General features: G+C 49.2%; 2 protein-coding genes across 7 annotated transcripts; both read right to left on the reverse strand.

Annotated features, from left to right (window-relative positions):
• Positions 1–111: 111 nt before the first annotated feature.
• On the reverse strand, positions 112–6617 carry Zc3h10 (zinc finger CCCH-type containing 10). 6 transcript variants are annotated; one of them, XM_085843284.1, is made up of 7 exons: positions 6516–6617; positions 6377–6401; positions 6087–6109; positions 5112–5850; positions 4246–4309; positions 3250–3443; positions 112–2953 (listed from the first exon to the last, which is right to left on the reverse strand). In XM_085843284.1, exon 7 carries the CDS (start codon positions 2899–2901, stop codon positions 1594–1596), a length of 1308 nt encoding a protein of 435 aa, XP_085699410.1. In that variant the 5' UTR covers positions 2902–2953; positions 3250–3443; positions 4246–4309; positions 5112–5850; positions 6087–6109; positions 6377–6401; positions 6516–6617; the 3' UTR covers positions 112–1593. The 6 variants fall into 6 exon arrangements, with proteins under 6 accessions (XP_085699410.1, XP_085699409.1, XP_021030038.1 ...); XM_085843283.1 differs by having other exon boundaries at positions 6247–6575; XM_021174379.3 differs by having other exon boundaries at positions 6377–6572.
• An 814-nt stretch (positions 6618–7431) lies between these two features.
• Positions 7432–8591, reverse strand: LOC110302813 (circadian-associated transcriptional repressor-like). The gene is given in 3 exon segments (XM_021173549.3): positions 7432–7538; positions 7541–7734; positions 7736–8591. Coding segments are annotated over 3 exon segments (1107 nt in total). The 5' UTR covers positions 8542–8591.
• Positions 8592–13030: the final 4439 nt, after the last annotated feature.

A 13030-nucleotide genomic window follows, 5' to 3' on the forward strand; every position in this document is an offset into this window, starting at 1 on the left:
TACACATACTGTCTTTCGTGTTTTCCTCCCCTCAGTTCAGCAGCGTAGAGTAGCTGGGATTATAGGCATGGGCAACAGAACTCCCTAATTTTAAAACATTCTTTTTCGGTGACTGAGCATGATCTAGCACCCATCTCCAATCTCACATGTGACCACCCTGAGTGATCAACCAGATAGGAGAGCCAATACGTAACTGGAGATATAACAGCCCAGTATCACTTCCTGTACTAAGTTTGCTCCCCCCATTACATTAGCCTTAGCCGGGGCCATTGGCCTTAGTAACCCTTGAGTGTTTTAAAACCTTCTGATCATGTATAGAGGCAGAGAAAGGATTAATACCCTTCCCATGTTATTTTTACTATTACTTTTTAAGGTAAGGCCTCAGGTTGGCCTGGAGTTCACTACGTGGCTGAGGCTGACCTCTACCTCTTGATCCCCAGGTCCCATTCCCTTCCAAGTGCTAGGATTAGAGCAAGGCTACCACATCTATCTTTGCCTAGCACTTCTGAAGCCTGGAAAGCTGAAAGCACTGGCCCTCAAGATGTGTTGGAGCAGAAAGACATAAACTGCCATCAACAGCTTGGAGAGGCAACACCACCTGTCCTGCTGTTTGAATAAGGGCATCTGTTAACTACACAACATCCCATATCCCCGTATCTCAGTACATACACACCCTCCTTAGTACCTGCCCCCCTGAATGACCCTAAGAGCCCTGGTTACCAAGGCAACCTGGGAATAGCACATGAAGACAGAGACTAGAAACAGACAGGGCTATTTTTAAACTAGACTAGGTGGCTCCATTTCTTTTATCCCAGAAAGTGCCTTCCCCAAACCAAAGCCCCATCTGGCCATTTGAGATCTTTACCCTGTGTCCCGACTTACCCAGGCTACCTGGGGTAGGGCTTTACCCTTTTGTTGGCATGAGATCTACTTTCTGCTCCAATCTTCCCAACAGCCATCAAAGAAATTTTCACTTCTTTTGTTAAAAAATAACGTTCTTTTATTTCTTTGGAAAGTAGTGGGCACTGCCCTACAGATTTCCAGGCCAAGCGAGGTAAGTGAATGTTCCCCTACTCTGGGTTGGAGTACTATGGTCCCAGCCTTCCCAGGGGCCCAGGAGTGTTTTTGGGCCCTGAACTATCTGAAGGCTCATATGAGGTCTTTGCTCCTGACCACTGACTTTCACTTTCTCCATCTTTCCTGGCTCTCTGTCTGGGTGGGGAATTTCTCTCTCCCACACCAGTGCTGGAATCTGTGCTGTTCACAATGAAAACAAGACCAGGGATACCCCCAACTTCCTATGAGAAAAGACGGTCCCTCGGTCCTTTCTCTCTGCTGGCTCCAGTCTCCACTCCTGTGCAAGCCTGTTTGAGTTGAGGCCTGAAGGAGAGACCCCTCTCAAGAGTGGGGAGAACACACCAGCACAACCCTGCCTCAGGAGATGCTCCTACCAAGTATATTCCTTGTAGTCTCTTGTCCTAGTTTCTGAGTGGCCCTTCGGACAGAGCCTGGGAGGGCTATGCAAGTGGGGAAGGGCCCCGTGACCCCAGCCCTCGGATGCTGTAACAGGGAGTAGAGTATCCATTAGTCCTGTCAGTGTGGCATGGCTGTGATGCGCATGCTCTGGGAAGCAATGGGGTAAGTCACCATAGGAGTAGTGGTGTGGCTCATTGTGATTCCTGCTAAGGGCTGGGCCATGGACACAGCCACAGGAGCCACAGGAGCCACAGACACAGCTACAGGGGCCATGGAAACAGGCGGGGGTGCCATCCCCTGGGCGATGGTCTGAGCCAGAGCGGCTGACAGCGGCGTGATCTCGGGGTTCAGGTGTGGAGGTGGGGGCGGCGGAGCGGCAGGAGGTGCAGCATTAGTCGGGGGAGCAGCCGGTGCTCCTGCGGGAGCAACAAGTTCTTGCTGGGACACAGGCCGAGGCTGTAGAGCCTGGCTGCTCAGAGTGGTGTGAGTCTGGGCGATGCCATGATTAAAAGTGGCCACCGTGCCCACAGTGGGGGCCAGGGTCTGCTCAGTCGCGGGTGCAGTGGAGCTCAGAGTCATCACCTTGGCCTGATTCCGGAACTGGGCATTCTGCTCCAGAAGTACCTCGTTGGTGGCCAGCAGGTTGCTGACCTGCTTCTTCAGCTCCTCCACGCGTTTCCTGAGCAGGGCATTCTCCTCCTCTAGCAGTCTGCACTCAACCCCACGGAGCGGAGCCAAGTTACATTCGTAGGACTCGAAATGGGGGCCGTCAGGAGGGCAGCAGCCACCTCTCCGGCGCTTAGGGCCTGGTTCGTGGTCCTCAAAGCCCCTTTCCGGAAGGTCGTAGATGTCATAGAGATCATGACGGCGTCCTGGGGGAGCAGAGCCTGTGGAGCCTCCACCTCCAGTGCCTCCTCCACCGCGAGCATCAAACTCAAAATCCCTTTGCAAGTGACGAAACTTGCACTTGGCTCCTCTCTGACAGTCACCTTTGAGGAAGTCGCGGCAGATGGGGACCTCCTCCTTACCATTGGGTAGGTCGGCGGGTGAGAGACCCAGCCCAGCGGCCACTTTCTGCCTCAGCCGGGGAGGCAGCTCTCCTGTCTTCTTATAGCCATCCTCATCCTCCTTGGAGCCGTGGATGAAACGGCAGTTGGGGCGGCTACACTCCTTGTTTTGGAAGTCATGGCAGAAGATAAATTCATTTTTGCTTACCCCCAAATTGGATACCTCACTCATGTCTGGGTGGCGGTATCGACATCGCTTGCCTCGCTTGCAGACGTTCCTCAGGAAGTCTCTACAAATGGCATCTGAGGTGGCTCCCCCGCTGCCTGTCCCTGCCCCACTGGCCTCCTCACTGCCACCACCTCCAGGGCCTCCACCGCTGCTGCCAGTGCCATTGGCATAGCTGTCCCGGTCAGGCATCCTGGTCCCCCCCAACTCAGGGTCTTCTTCCTTTTCTTGCCACTCTTGGCGACTGTTAAAAAAAGAGAACTATGTCAGAGAGCGGTCCTCCGGAAAGCTCTCTCCGACCATACAGTGGGCAGGCCTCTGGGGCAATGGCTTTGGGAGATGGAGAATCCAAGGAGAATTCTAGCTGGCCCGGCTGACTTGCCAGAAGTCCCGCCCAGGCCCTTGTGCACCTGGTCTTGTTTGGAGTGATTCACACTTGCCTGGCTAACACAGGAGGGAGAGAGCTGGGATGAAGCCACTTCATCTTACTAATGATGATTAGCCAAGGAGGGGGAGGGGAGGAGAGTGTTAGATTTTTACCTTCTCTCATTTAAGTTGTGAGGGAGAAACTAAAACAGGTGTTGGTGTGTGAACAGACTGAGACTGGAAAGAGTGCTCTAACACGGGCTGTTTAGCTTTGAGAACTCGTGGAAGAAGGAACACCAGAAACAGAACTTCCCTTAATCCCTCTTCTACGTGAACTCAGCTCAAGTCTCCATGTATTTTAGAAATTCCTGGTAAAAAAAAAAAAAAAACAAACTGGTGTCACTAGCTACAGGGTAACCCTTAAACCTGTCCATTTCCCAGTGTGGTCCACACACAAACACCCTCATGTCAGGGAAAGACGTTCTGAGCTGAACTTTCTACTTTTAGATTCCCCAGGACGAACTGTGCGAAGGACAAGGTGGGAAGGAGTTACTTTCATAGGAATGGTGACCTTTCCTCCCCCACTCCCCACCCCACTCCATGAAAATCCCACTGATAGCAAACCATAGCACTCCTTACCCCATAAAAATCCTCTTTATTTATAGACTCTATAAAAGCTTTTTAAGTCTCCTGTTTCTCAGGAGAGCTCTGGAATGTCAGTCCACTGCCCTAATTCTAGCCCTCCCTTCTCTCTAACCCTGAGTAAGACTGGGAGTCCCTGCTACCACGTGTCTAATCTTTTAAATGTTCCCTGAATAGGACTCAGGCTCCCCCTACTGTTCAAATAAGAGAAGTTCCTGTTCCATTCCGTTTGGGAATAAAGATACCTTTCTTGATTTCTTTGACCTATCCCATTCACACCCCGTTTCCTTGACTTCGCTAGAATGACTAACCAGATTAGAAGTCAGAGATGCACAGGAATACACAAGATGGGAAAAAGAGCCCCAGAATATAAGAAACAACTGGTAAGAAACAAGCCCTTAAAAGATCATAAATGACGATCAGGTGAAGACTAAATGCCTTCAAAGCCTGACCAATGTTTCAAGTCCCACTAGAAGCAGATAACTGGATATGATAGCCTTCCTCACCCCAATATCCCAGAATTAATACCTGAGGTAGCTCAGGTGAAGTCCGGGGCTCCCGTGAGTCTCCACCTCCACATCACTGCTGGGTTCTGAACAAGAAACAAAAAAACGGAGATTTGAGTAGAACAAGGGAAAAAAGGTGAAAGGGATATGATGTGGTTTTCATACATTGGAATGAATTCTGACAAAAAGCTAAGAGCTTTGTGGCTTTTAGGCTCCCTTAAGAGGTCAAAGTGCACTTCACCTATCACAGGGAGAAGTCCCTATTAAGAAGGATAAGGGTTAGAACCGACCAATTAAAAATTGGGAAGCTGAACTGAAAAACAAAACAGTTCCTGGTGACGGAAGGTTAGCGGAACTTTACCTCAAGATGAGAAGGATATGGGGTTCAGAATCCGATCTAGGGTTGGAGTTCGGAACGCCAAACCTGAAAGCTGGACAAGGGCAACAACTGACTAGTGTCAGTGGGAAGGCGAGACTAGACTCGGGGGCGGTGATTACGACCATCCCCCAACACCCTAGAGTTGACGAAAAGTCCTACGAGTTTCCCTGGAAGCCTTCTGGCTTGGCCGGCTCCGCGATGCGGTGCCAGCACTCAGCCGTGGACCAGGTGACTGGGACACTGAGGAAGCGAAAAGTGAAAGGGGAGGGGGGCTCGGGGTGACATCAGGCGGAGGGGATGGGCAGGGCTGTGACGTCACGGGGCTGGCGTTTGCTCGGGAAGCGAGGTCAGTGAGAAAAGGGGCTCTGTCCTGGATAACGAGGAAGAGCCAGGTCGGTTCCGGGGGGATTGGGGAAGGCTCGTGTGGCCCGGCAGAGCCCAGCCGCTGGGCCATCCCCGACTCCTCCCCTCCGGGCGCGGCCTCCACCTAAGTCTCCCGCCTCCCTCACCTGCCGCCGCCGCCGTAGTTGCTGCTGCCGCCTGCCGGTCCTCTAGCTTCGACAAAGAGCCGCCCACCCTACGGTTCTTCCGCTTCCTGCGGAAGAAAGAGACGCTCTAGCCACCAGACCCGGAAACACACTCTATGGTCCAACTTGCGTGCTTCTAGCAGCAGGAAGCTCCCAGCAAGCCTTGCGCATCACCATAGTAACAGGACTCCGACGGACCCGGAACTTCGCACAGCGTCAGGTTCTACGCAGTGATACCCCCAAAACGTAGGAGTGGCGCTGTGAACGCACCAACTCTGTAACTTAACCTCGGACGCACACTCACTCAACCGGCTCCAGCCAGATCAAACACCCAGATTATGTCGCCTATACAGAACCACACTCGAGTCCCCACCCCAAGGAGCCGCAAAAAACACGTAACAGCAGTTTGATTCTTCAGCTGACTGCAAGAGGGTTTATTGTACACGAGCTACACTTGGCCACAAGAGAACAGAGATAGTCCAGAGTGCCGGGGGTCCAGGGCAGAGGGACTGTTTTGGTTGTAAGAAAGGCGGTCATTTCTCCAGGCGATCGCGGCGAGGTGATGTTCCAGGTCTACTGAGACTCATTACCGATGGCAGCACACAGTCCGATAGCTTGTCCCGGCCCTCAGCATCCCTCACTTCTGCTCCTGCAGGCGTCGTGGGTGCACGGGCTGGCTTACTTGGACCTCTGCCTCATCTTTCTTCTCTTGCGCTTCAGCCTGGAATGGAAGGCACACAAAACTGAGTTTTACTCTTTTCCTCTGCACATCTATCAATCTACGTACATTTAGTGCACGAGTACAAGAGACGATGAGATTAACAAGCACCAGCTCTGCTGTACTGGGCGTCGAATCCTGCCTCCTCCCCGCCAGACATTTTCTTCCAATCACAACCAAACATCCCACACCGAACTTGGCCCCACTGCTCCATGGTAGTCTAGATAAATTAAACGTACCTGCGCATTCTCTTCTTCCGCCACTAAAAAACCCGATCATGTAAGGAGACAAAAAAGCATGTTAGCGACAGGCTTGGGCAAGGCCATGAAACTGCTCAGAACACAGGGTTTGACAAAGGACACCGGCTCAGTTTTAGACCCGAATCCCTCATTTTCCCACCCCATCTTTTCTCCAGCAAGGTTTTTAAGCCTCTCCCCGACTGCGAACACCCGAAGCAAACCGTCTGGAAGCCCGCAGAGGAACCATGGCGGGGACTCACTGCCCGATTCACCACCTAAGAGCCGCTCACCTTCGCTCTCATGGCGTAGGAGTCTCTAGAAATAAAGAGGGAAAAATGCCGTTAGCCCGCTGTGATGATAGCGAATGTGGAGGTCGGATGTTAACGGATTGCACTGGAAACCCGAACGCCAGAAAACAACGCGACTAACCAAGGAAGATGGCGCTAAGACCGAGAGGGCGGGGAGGGCGGCCTACTGCTATTTAATGGCGTGCTCGGTGTCGTCACTTCCGAGCCGCCCCTTGTGTCTTCCCTTAGGGCGGGGCTGCTCGAGACAGTGACTTCCGGCTGCCTTACTAGAGTGCGTGTTATCAAGCCCCACCTTTCCGTCTATTTTAAGGATATTGTATTATTTCAGCACCAGCACCTGTTTCCAGTATGGGACTGAGAAAAAGTAGGCGGGAAAAAAAAAAAAAAAACCCACTCTGTCTTCTCCCTCGTTGCTTCATGGGAGTTGTAGTTTCTTGGTAAACACCTCCATTTACTACTATTAATAGGTGTGGCTTGTAGTAAAAATTACTAGTTTTGCCCTGGCTTGATGACGCACGCCTTTATTACCAACTCCTGGGAGGCAGATGGATCTCTTTTTTTTTTTAAGTAAAAAAATGTCAGCCGGCCGGGTGTGGTGGCGCACGCCTTTAATCCCAGCACTCGGGAGGCAGAGGCAGGCGGATTTCTGAGTTCGAGGCCAGCCTGGTCTACAGAGTGAGCTCCAGGACAGCCAGAGCTATAAAGAGAAACCCTGTCTCGAAAAAAAAAAAAAAAAAAAAAAAAATGTCAGCCGGGCGTGGTGGCGCACGCCTTTAATCCCAGCACTGGGGAGGCAGAGGCAGGCGGATTTCTGAGTTCGAGGCCAGCCTGGTCTACAGAGTGAGTTCAGGACAGCCAGGGCTATACAGAGAAACCCTGTCTGGAAAAACCAAAAAAAAAAAAAAAAAAATGTCTTTAATCAGAAAGGATTTCTATTTCCTCACCACAAATACATTAAAGTTATAAAAAAAAAAAAAAAAACCACAAAACATACATTTATACAAATTGGGAATCAGGGAAAAGTAGCAGAGCCTGGGTTAGGGCTGAGGATCCGGAGCAACTGGGGGATGGCTAATCATTTGTGGCTCTGGGTGTCCTTTAGTCATCTCTCTCTCTGTGGTAGGCAGGACAGGCGGACAAAGGATGGCAGTGTTACTGGCAAACTGTGGCAACGAGGGTCCTCGCCAGGCAGTTTCTTCAGATCACCAGGGACGACAGGAGACAGTGGAGTTGGTGGGACCAGAGTGCCCGGGGCAGAATGAGTGTAGGGCTGTGCTCCTTTCTGGAGGACAAGGATGACACCAATGCTGGCTCCAGTGCCTCTGGGGCTGTGGCCAGATGGAGCCTTGGGAACTGAGGGGAGGGTTACAAATCGGAGTGCTATGAATCCAGGTGAGGTTCATAGCTGTCCATCCTGTGAGATGCCAAGGATGCTTTGGTTTCAAAACTAAATGTCCCAGCTGTGTTTGGCCCATCTTCTCTAGGAGAGGTGCAGGAGAAGCAGCCCCCGGGTCACCGTGGTGACTGGAAAAGTGCTTGCTTATCTGGTGCCTGCTACTTCCTGAGGATGATTTCTGGGCAACTATATGAGGAAACCAAGTCTTTAACAACCCTTCCACCTGCAGCAAGGTTCCTAGATAACGTTCTCCCATCTGAGGCTTCTGTAAAACACCCACTATGCGCTGGATCCGGTCCATGGCCACACTCTTTTGGAAGCTACTTAATCCTCTGTCAAAGCGACCCATCTTGAGTCCGTTCAGTAGATCTGTGAGGGGTCGTATGAACCCTTGGAGTTCTTTACACTTTTGAGCAAAGAGCAGATCTCCCTCTGTAGTACATCCTTGGGTGTTCAGACTCGTCTCCAGTTCACCGTCTCTTGATCTCTTGACTTCAGATCCTTGCTGTTCCAGATGAGGTGCTGTATGTTGGTTACTAGAAACCCTGGGTTGATGTCTGCAGCAGATAGGGCCTGGACTGGGCCTGGAACCTCCTCTCTGACCCACAGTGTCTGGCCTGAGCTCATGGGTGCCCTTGCCCTCCCTCTCGTTATCAGAAGGGAAGCTAAAGTCACTGTTCACAGGGGACATAGAAAATGATGGGGAGAGGGAGGAGGAGGAATAAGAAGAAACACTAGATGGAGAATCCATAGGTCCAAGAGCAGGAGAGGGGCTGAAGAGCAGCTCCCGTAATAACAAAGATCAGAACCTGGGTCTGTCTGCTCAGCCCCGGTCGGAATGCAGCTTCTTCACTTCCAGATGGATCTCTTTGAATCTGATGTACAATAATGAGAACCTGCCTAAAATAAGTAAATACATAAACAAAGAATTCCTATTTATCACTTATGTTTGGTTTGCCATCCCCCAGTTAGACTGTGTCAGTCAACCTCAGAATTTCTAAAAGATTTAAGATTTTAGAGCTAGGAGGTGGTGGTGCACGTTTTCCCGAGGCAAAGGCAGGAGGATCTCTGAGTTCAAAGCCACCCTGGTCTACATCATGAGTTAATAGCCAAGGCTACACAGAGAAACCCTGTTTCGAAAAAAAAAAAATTTAGAAGCCGGAGGATGTAAAATGGCAGTCAGAAAGCTTTCATACTACAAAAAGACATAGTCATGGTACTTTGGTTTTCAGCCCTTATACCTAGCAAAAAAAAAAAATTTTTTTTTTTAAATTGTGTCTGTTGGTATGGATGGAAGCACATGCAGGTACCAGCTGAGGCCTGAGGAGGACATTGGATACCTTGAGTCTGTTTCACAAGCTGTTGTGAGTTAGTCAGGGTTCTCAACAGCAACAGAATTTATAGATCTATATATAGGTATATACAGAGAGTATTAAGATGAAAGACTTACAAGTTGGCTGGCTGTGGTAGCTACTCAGTCCTCAAGGCTGGCTGTCTTACGTCCTCTTCAGTATAAGCTGGAATCCGAAAGAAGTAACAGACCTGCTAGCAGGTGAGAGCTAGCAGTCAAAGATCCAAAGCTTCCTTCTTCCAGCTCCTTATATATGATTCTAGTAGTCCTGGCCCAGATTAAATCTGAATTAATGGTCCAGATTTAAGGTGTGTCTTCTCCCAGTCTCCCCTACCCCCTCTTGTTTTTTGTTTGATTTTTTTGGTTTTTCCAGACAGGGTTTCTCTGTATAGCCCTGGCTGCCCTGGAACTCACCTTGTAGACCAGGTTGGCCTTGAACTCAGAAATCTGCCTACCTCTGCCTCCCAAATGCTGGGATTAAAGGCGTGTACCACCACTGCCTGGCAAAGTGTGTCTTCTCAACAGAAGATCCAGATTTTTTTATTTATTTTTATTTTTATTTTTTTTTTGGTTTTTTCGAGACAGGGTTTCTCTGTATAGCTCTGGCTGTCCTGGAACTCACTTTGTAGACCAGGCTGGCCTCGAACTCAGAAATCCGCCCAAGTGCTGGGATTAAAGGCGTGTGCCACCACCGCCCAGCTCAGACCAAGTTTTAGAACACTAAGAAACCCTGTCATGAAAAAACACCCCCCCCCCAAACAAACAAACAAAGAAAAGACAGTTTGTGAGTTTGTGGTGGCGTATGTCTTTGATTCCAAACTCTGCTAGCTTGTGATATATAGCAGGTTCAAGACCAGTCTGCATTAAAAACAAACAAACAAACAAACAAGACCAAAAACTTAAGTATAGACTTCATCTTGTCGAAATATTTAAGGGCCTGTTTTTTTTTTTTTTGTTTTTTTTTTGTTTGTTTTTTTTTTAAAGATTTATTTATTGTCGGGCGTGGTGGCGCACGCCTTTAATCCCAGCACTTGGGAGGCAGAGGCAGGCGGATTTCTGAGTTTGAGGCCAGCCTGGTCTACAGAGTGAGTTCCAGGACAGCCAGGACTACACAGAGAAACCCTGTCTCGAAAAACCAAAAAAAAAAAAAAAAAAAAAAAAGATTTATTTATTATATGTAAGTACACTGTAGCTGTCTTCAGACACTCCAGAAGAGGGCGCCAGATCTCGTTGCGAATGGTTGTGAGCCACCATGTGGTTGCTGGGATTTGAACTCTGGACCTTCAGAAGAGCAGTCAGGTGCTCTTACCCACTGAGCCATCTCACCAGCCCTTTTTATTTTGTTTTTTGTTTTGGTTTGGTTTTTATAGACAGGGTTTCTCTGTGTAGCCCCGGCTGTCCTGGAACTCACTCTGTAGACCAGGCTGGCCTCGAACTCAGAAATCTGTCTGCCTCTGCCTCCGGAGTGCTGGGATTAAAGGCGTGTGCCACCACGCTCAGCTCTGATTTTTGTTTTGAGACAGGGACTCATCTCACTATGTAGCTTTCACCATGACGTAGCCTCACACTCATGAGATTAGTCCGTTAAATCTAGCCAGATTAAGCACTGGGATTTAAACTGTGCACAACCACACTTGGCTCTAAATTTAGAGATTTTTGTTTTGTTTTGGTTTGGTTTTTTTTGAGACAGGGTTTCTCTGTATAGCCCTGGAACTCACTCTGCTGGCCTGGAACTCAGAAATTCACCTGCCTCTGCCTCTCAAGTGCTGGGATTAAAGGCGTGCACCACCACGCCCAGCAATTTAAGAGATTTTTATGTTGGTTATTATCATCCTTCCTTTTGAGCAATTTAACATTTCCTCATTGTAGCCCACTATGTTGTATGAAACTAGCGCTCAGTGGATCTCTGAATTTGAAGCTACCTTAGTCTTCATAGTGAGTTCCAGGACAAGTAGAACTTCATAAAATGACCCTGTCTTAAAAACAAAACAAGCCGGGCAGTGGTGGCGCACGCCTTTAATCCCAGCACTCGGAAAGCAGAGGCAGGCAGATTTCTGAGTTTGAGACCAGCCTGGTCTACAGAGTGAGTTCCAGGACAGCCAGAATAAAGTCAGAGAACAAACTGCTGAGACTGGAGCATTACTGAATTTAGCCTTTCAAATTTCCTTCTTCACGTGGTCTAAAAGATAGTCCTTGTCTCTTCTGGAACTCAAGATCTGTGTGCTTTTGTCTCCAGAACACTGGGATGAATGGTGGGTACCTCTACACACAATTAAGCCCTTCAAACTTCTTATTCTTTTTTGGTTTTTCGAGACAGGGTTTCTCTGTGTACCCTGGCTCTCCTAGAACTTGCCATGAAACTAGTTGGCTTCTCAGCTCACTGAGATCTGTCTGCTTCTGCCTCATGATTAAAAGATAGACTTTCAGAAAGTACCCAAGGGGGCCGGGCGTGGTGGCGCACGCCTTTAGTCCCAGCACTCGGGAGGCAGAGGCAGGCGGATTTCTGAGTTCGAGGCCAGCCTGGTCTACAAAGTGAGTGCCAGGACAGCCAGGGCTACACAGAGAAACCCTGTCTCGAAAAAAAAAAAAAAAAAGAAAGTACCCAAGGAGCTAAAGGGGTCTGCAACCCTATAGGTGGAACAACAATATGAACTAACCAGTACCCCCAGAGCTTGTGTAGCTAGCCGCATATGTAGCAGAAGATGGCCTAGTCGGCCATCATTGGGAAGAGAGGCCCCTTGGTATTGCAAACTTTATGTGCCCCAGTACAGGGGAATGCCAGGGCCAAGAAGTGGGAGTAGGTGGGTAGGGGAGCAGGGTGCGGGGAGGGTATAGGGAACTTTTGAGATAACATTTGAAATGTATATAAAGAAAATACCAGCACTTGGGAGGCAGAGGCAGGCAGATTTCTGAGTTCTCGGTCAGCCTGGTCACAAAGTGAGTTTCAGGACAGCCAGGGCTATACAGAGAAACCCTATCTCCAAAAACAAAACAAAACAAAAAAAATAGACTCTCAAATTTTGAGAAGGGCCCGGCGTGGTGGCACACGCCTTTAATCCCAGCACTCAGGAGGCACAGGCAGGCGGATTTCTGAGTTCGAGGCCAGCCTGGTCTACAACGTGAGTGCCAGGACAGCCAGGGCTACACAGAGAAACCCTGTCTCGAAAAACCAAAAAAAAAAAAAAAAAAATTTGAGAAGGGATTTAGCTAAATGAATTATTGTTCAGGCTGATTTGAGCTCACCACCCTTTTGCCTGTCTCCTCTTCTAAATACTAGAGTTGTGGGCATACACTCAGTAGACCTGGGAACCCAACCTTAGGGCTTCATGTATGACAGATAAGCCCTGTTAACTGGACCACAGGTCCACCTCCAGTTGACATTTTAAAAATCCAGATAAAATCCCCAACAGGATGATTTTACAGCCTGAGCTAGTGTCTCAAACTAAGAGAAAACATTTTATTTATTTTTTCGAGACAGGATTTCTCTGTGTAGCCCTGGCTGTCCTGGAACTCACTCTGTAGAGCAGGCTGGCCTCAAACTCAGAAATCTGCCTGCCTCTGCCTCCCAAGTTCTGGGATTAAAGGTGTGCGCCACCACTGCCAGGCGAGAAAACATTTTACAAACCCATCTGTATTACCAGTTTATATGAACTCTGAAAGAATCTGGCTCAGGAGCCGGGCGTGGTGGCGCACGCCTTTAATCCCAGCACTCGGGAGGCAGAGGCAGGCGGATTTCTGAGTTCGAGGCCAGCCTGGTCTACAAAGTGAGTGCCAGGACAGCCAGGGCTACACAGAAAAACCCTGTCTCGAAAAACAAACAAAAACAAACAAACAAACAAAAAAAAAGAATCTGGCTCATATTTAGTTTGCTTCTTGTGGTTTGGGGTTT

The sequence above is a fragment of the Mus caroli genome, unplaced genomic scaffold (genome assembly GCF_978045245.1).
Source record: "Mus caroli unplaced genomic scaffold, Mus_caroli_1 scaffold_9, whole genome shotgun sequence".
Classification (NCBI taxonomy): Eukaryota; Metazoa; Chordata; class Mammalia; order Rodentia; family Muridae; genus Mus; species Mus caroli.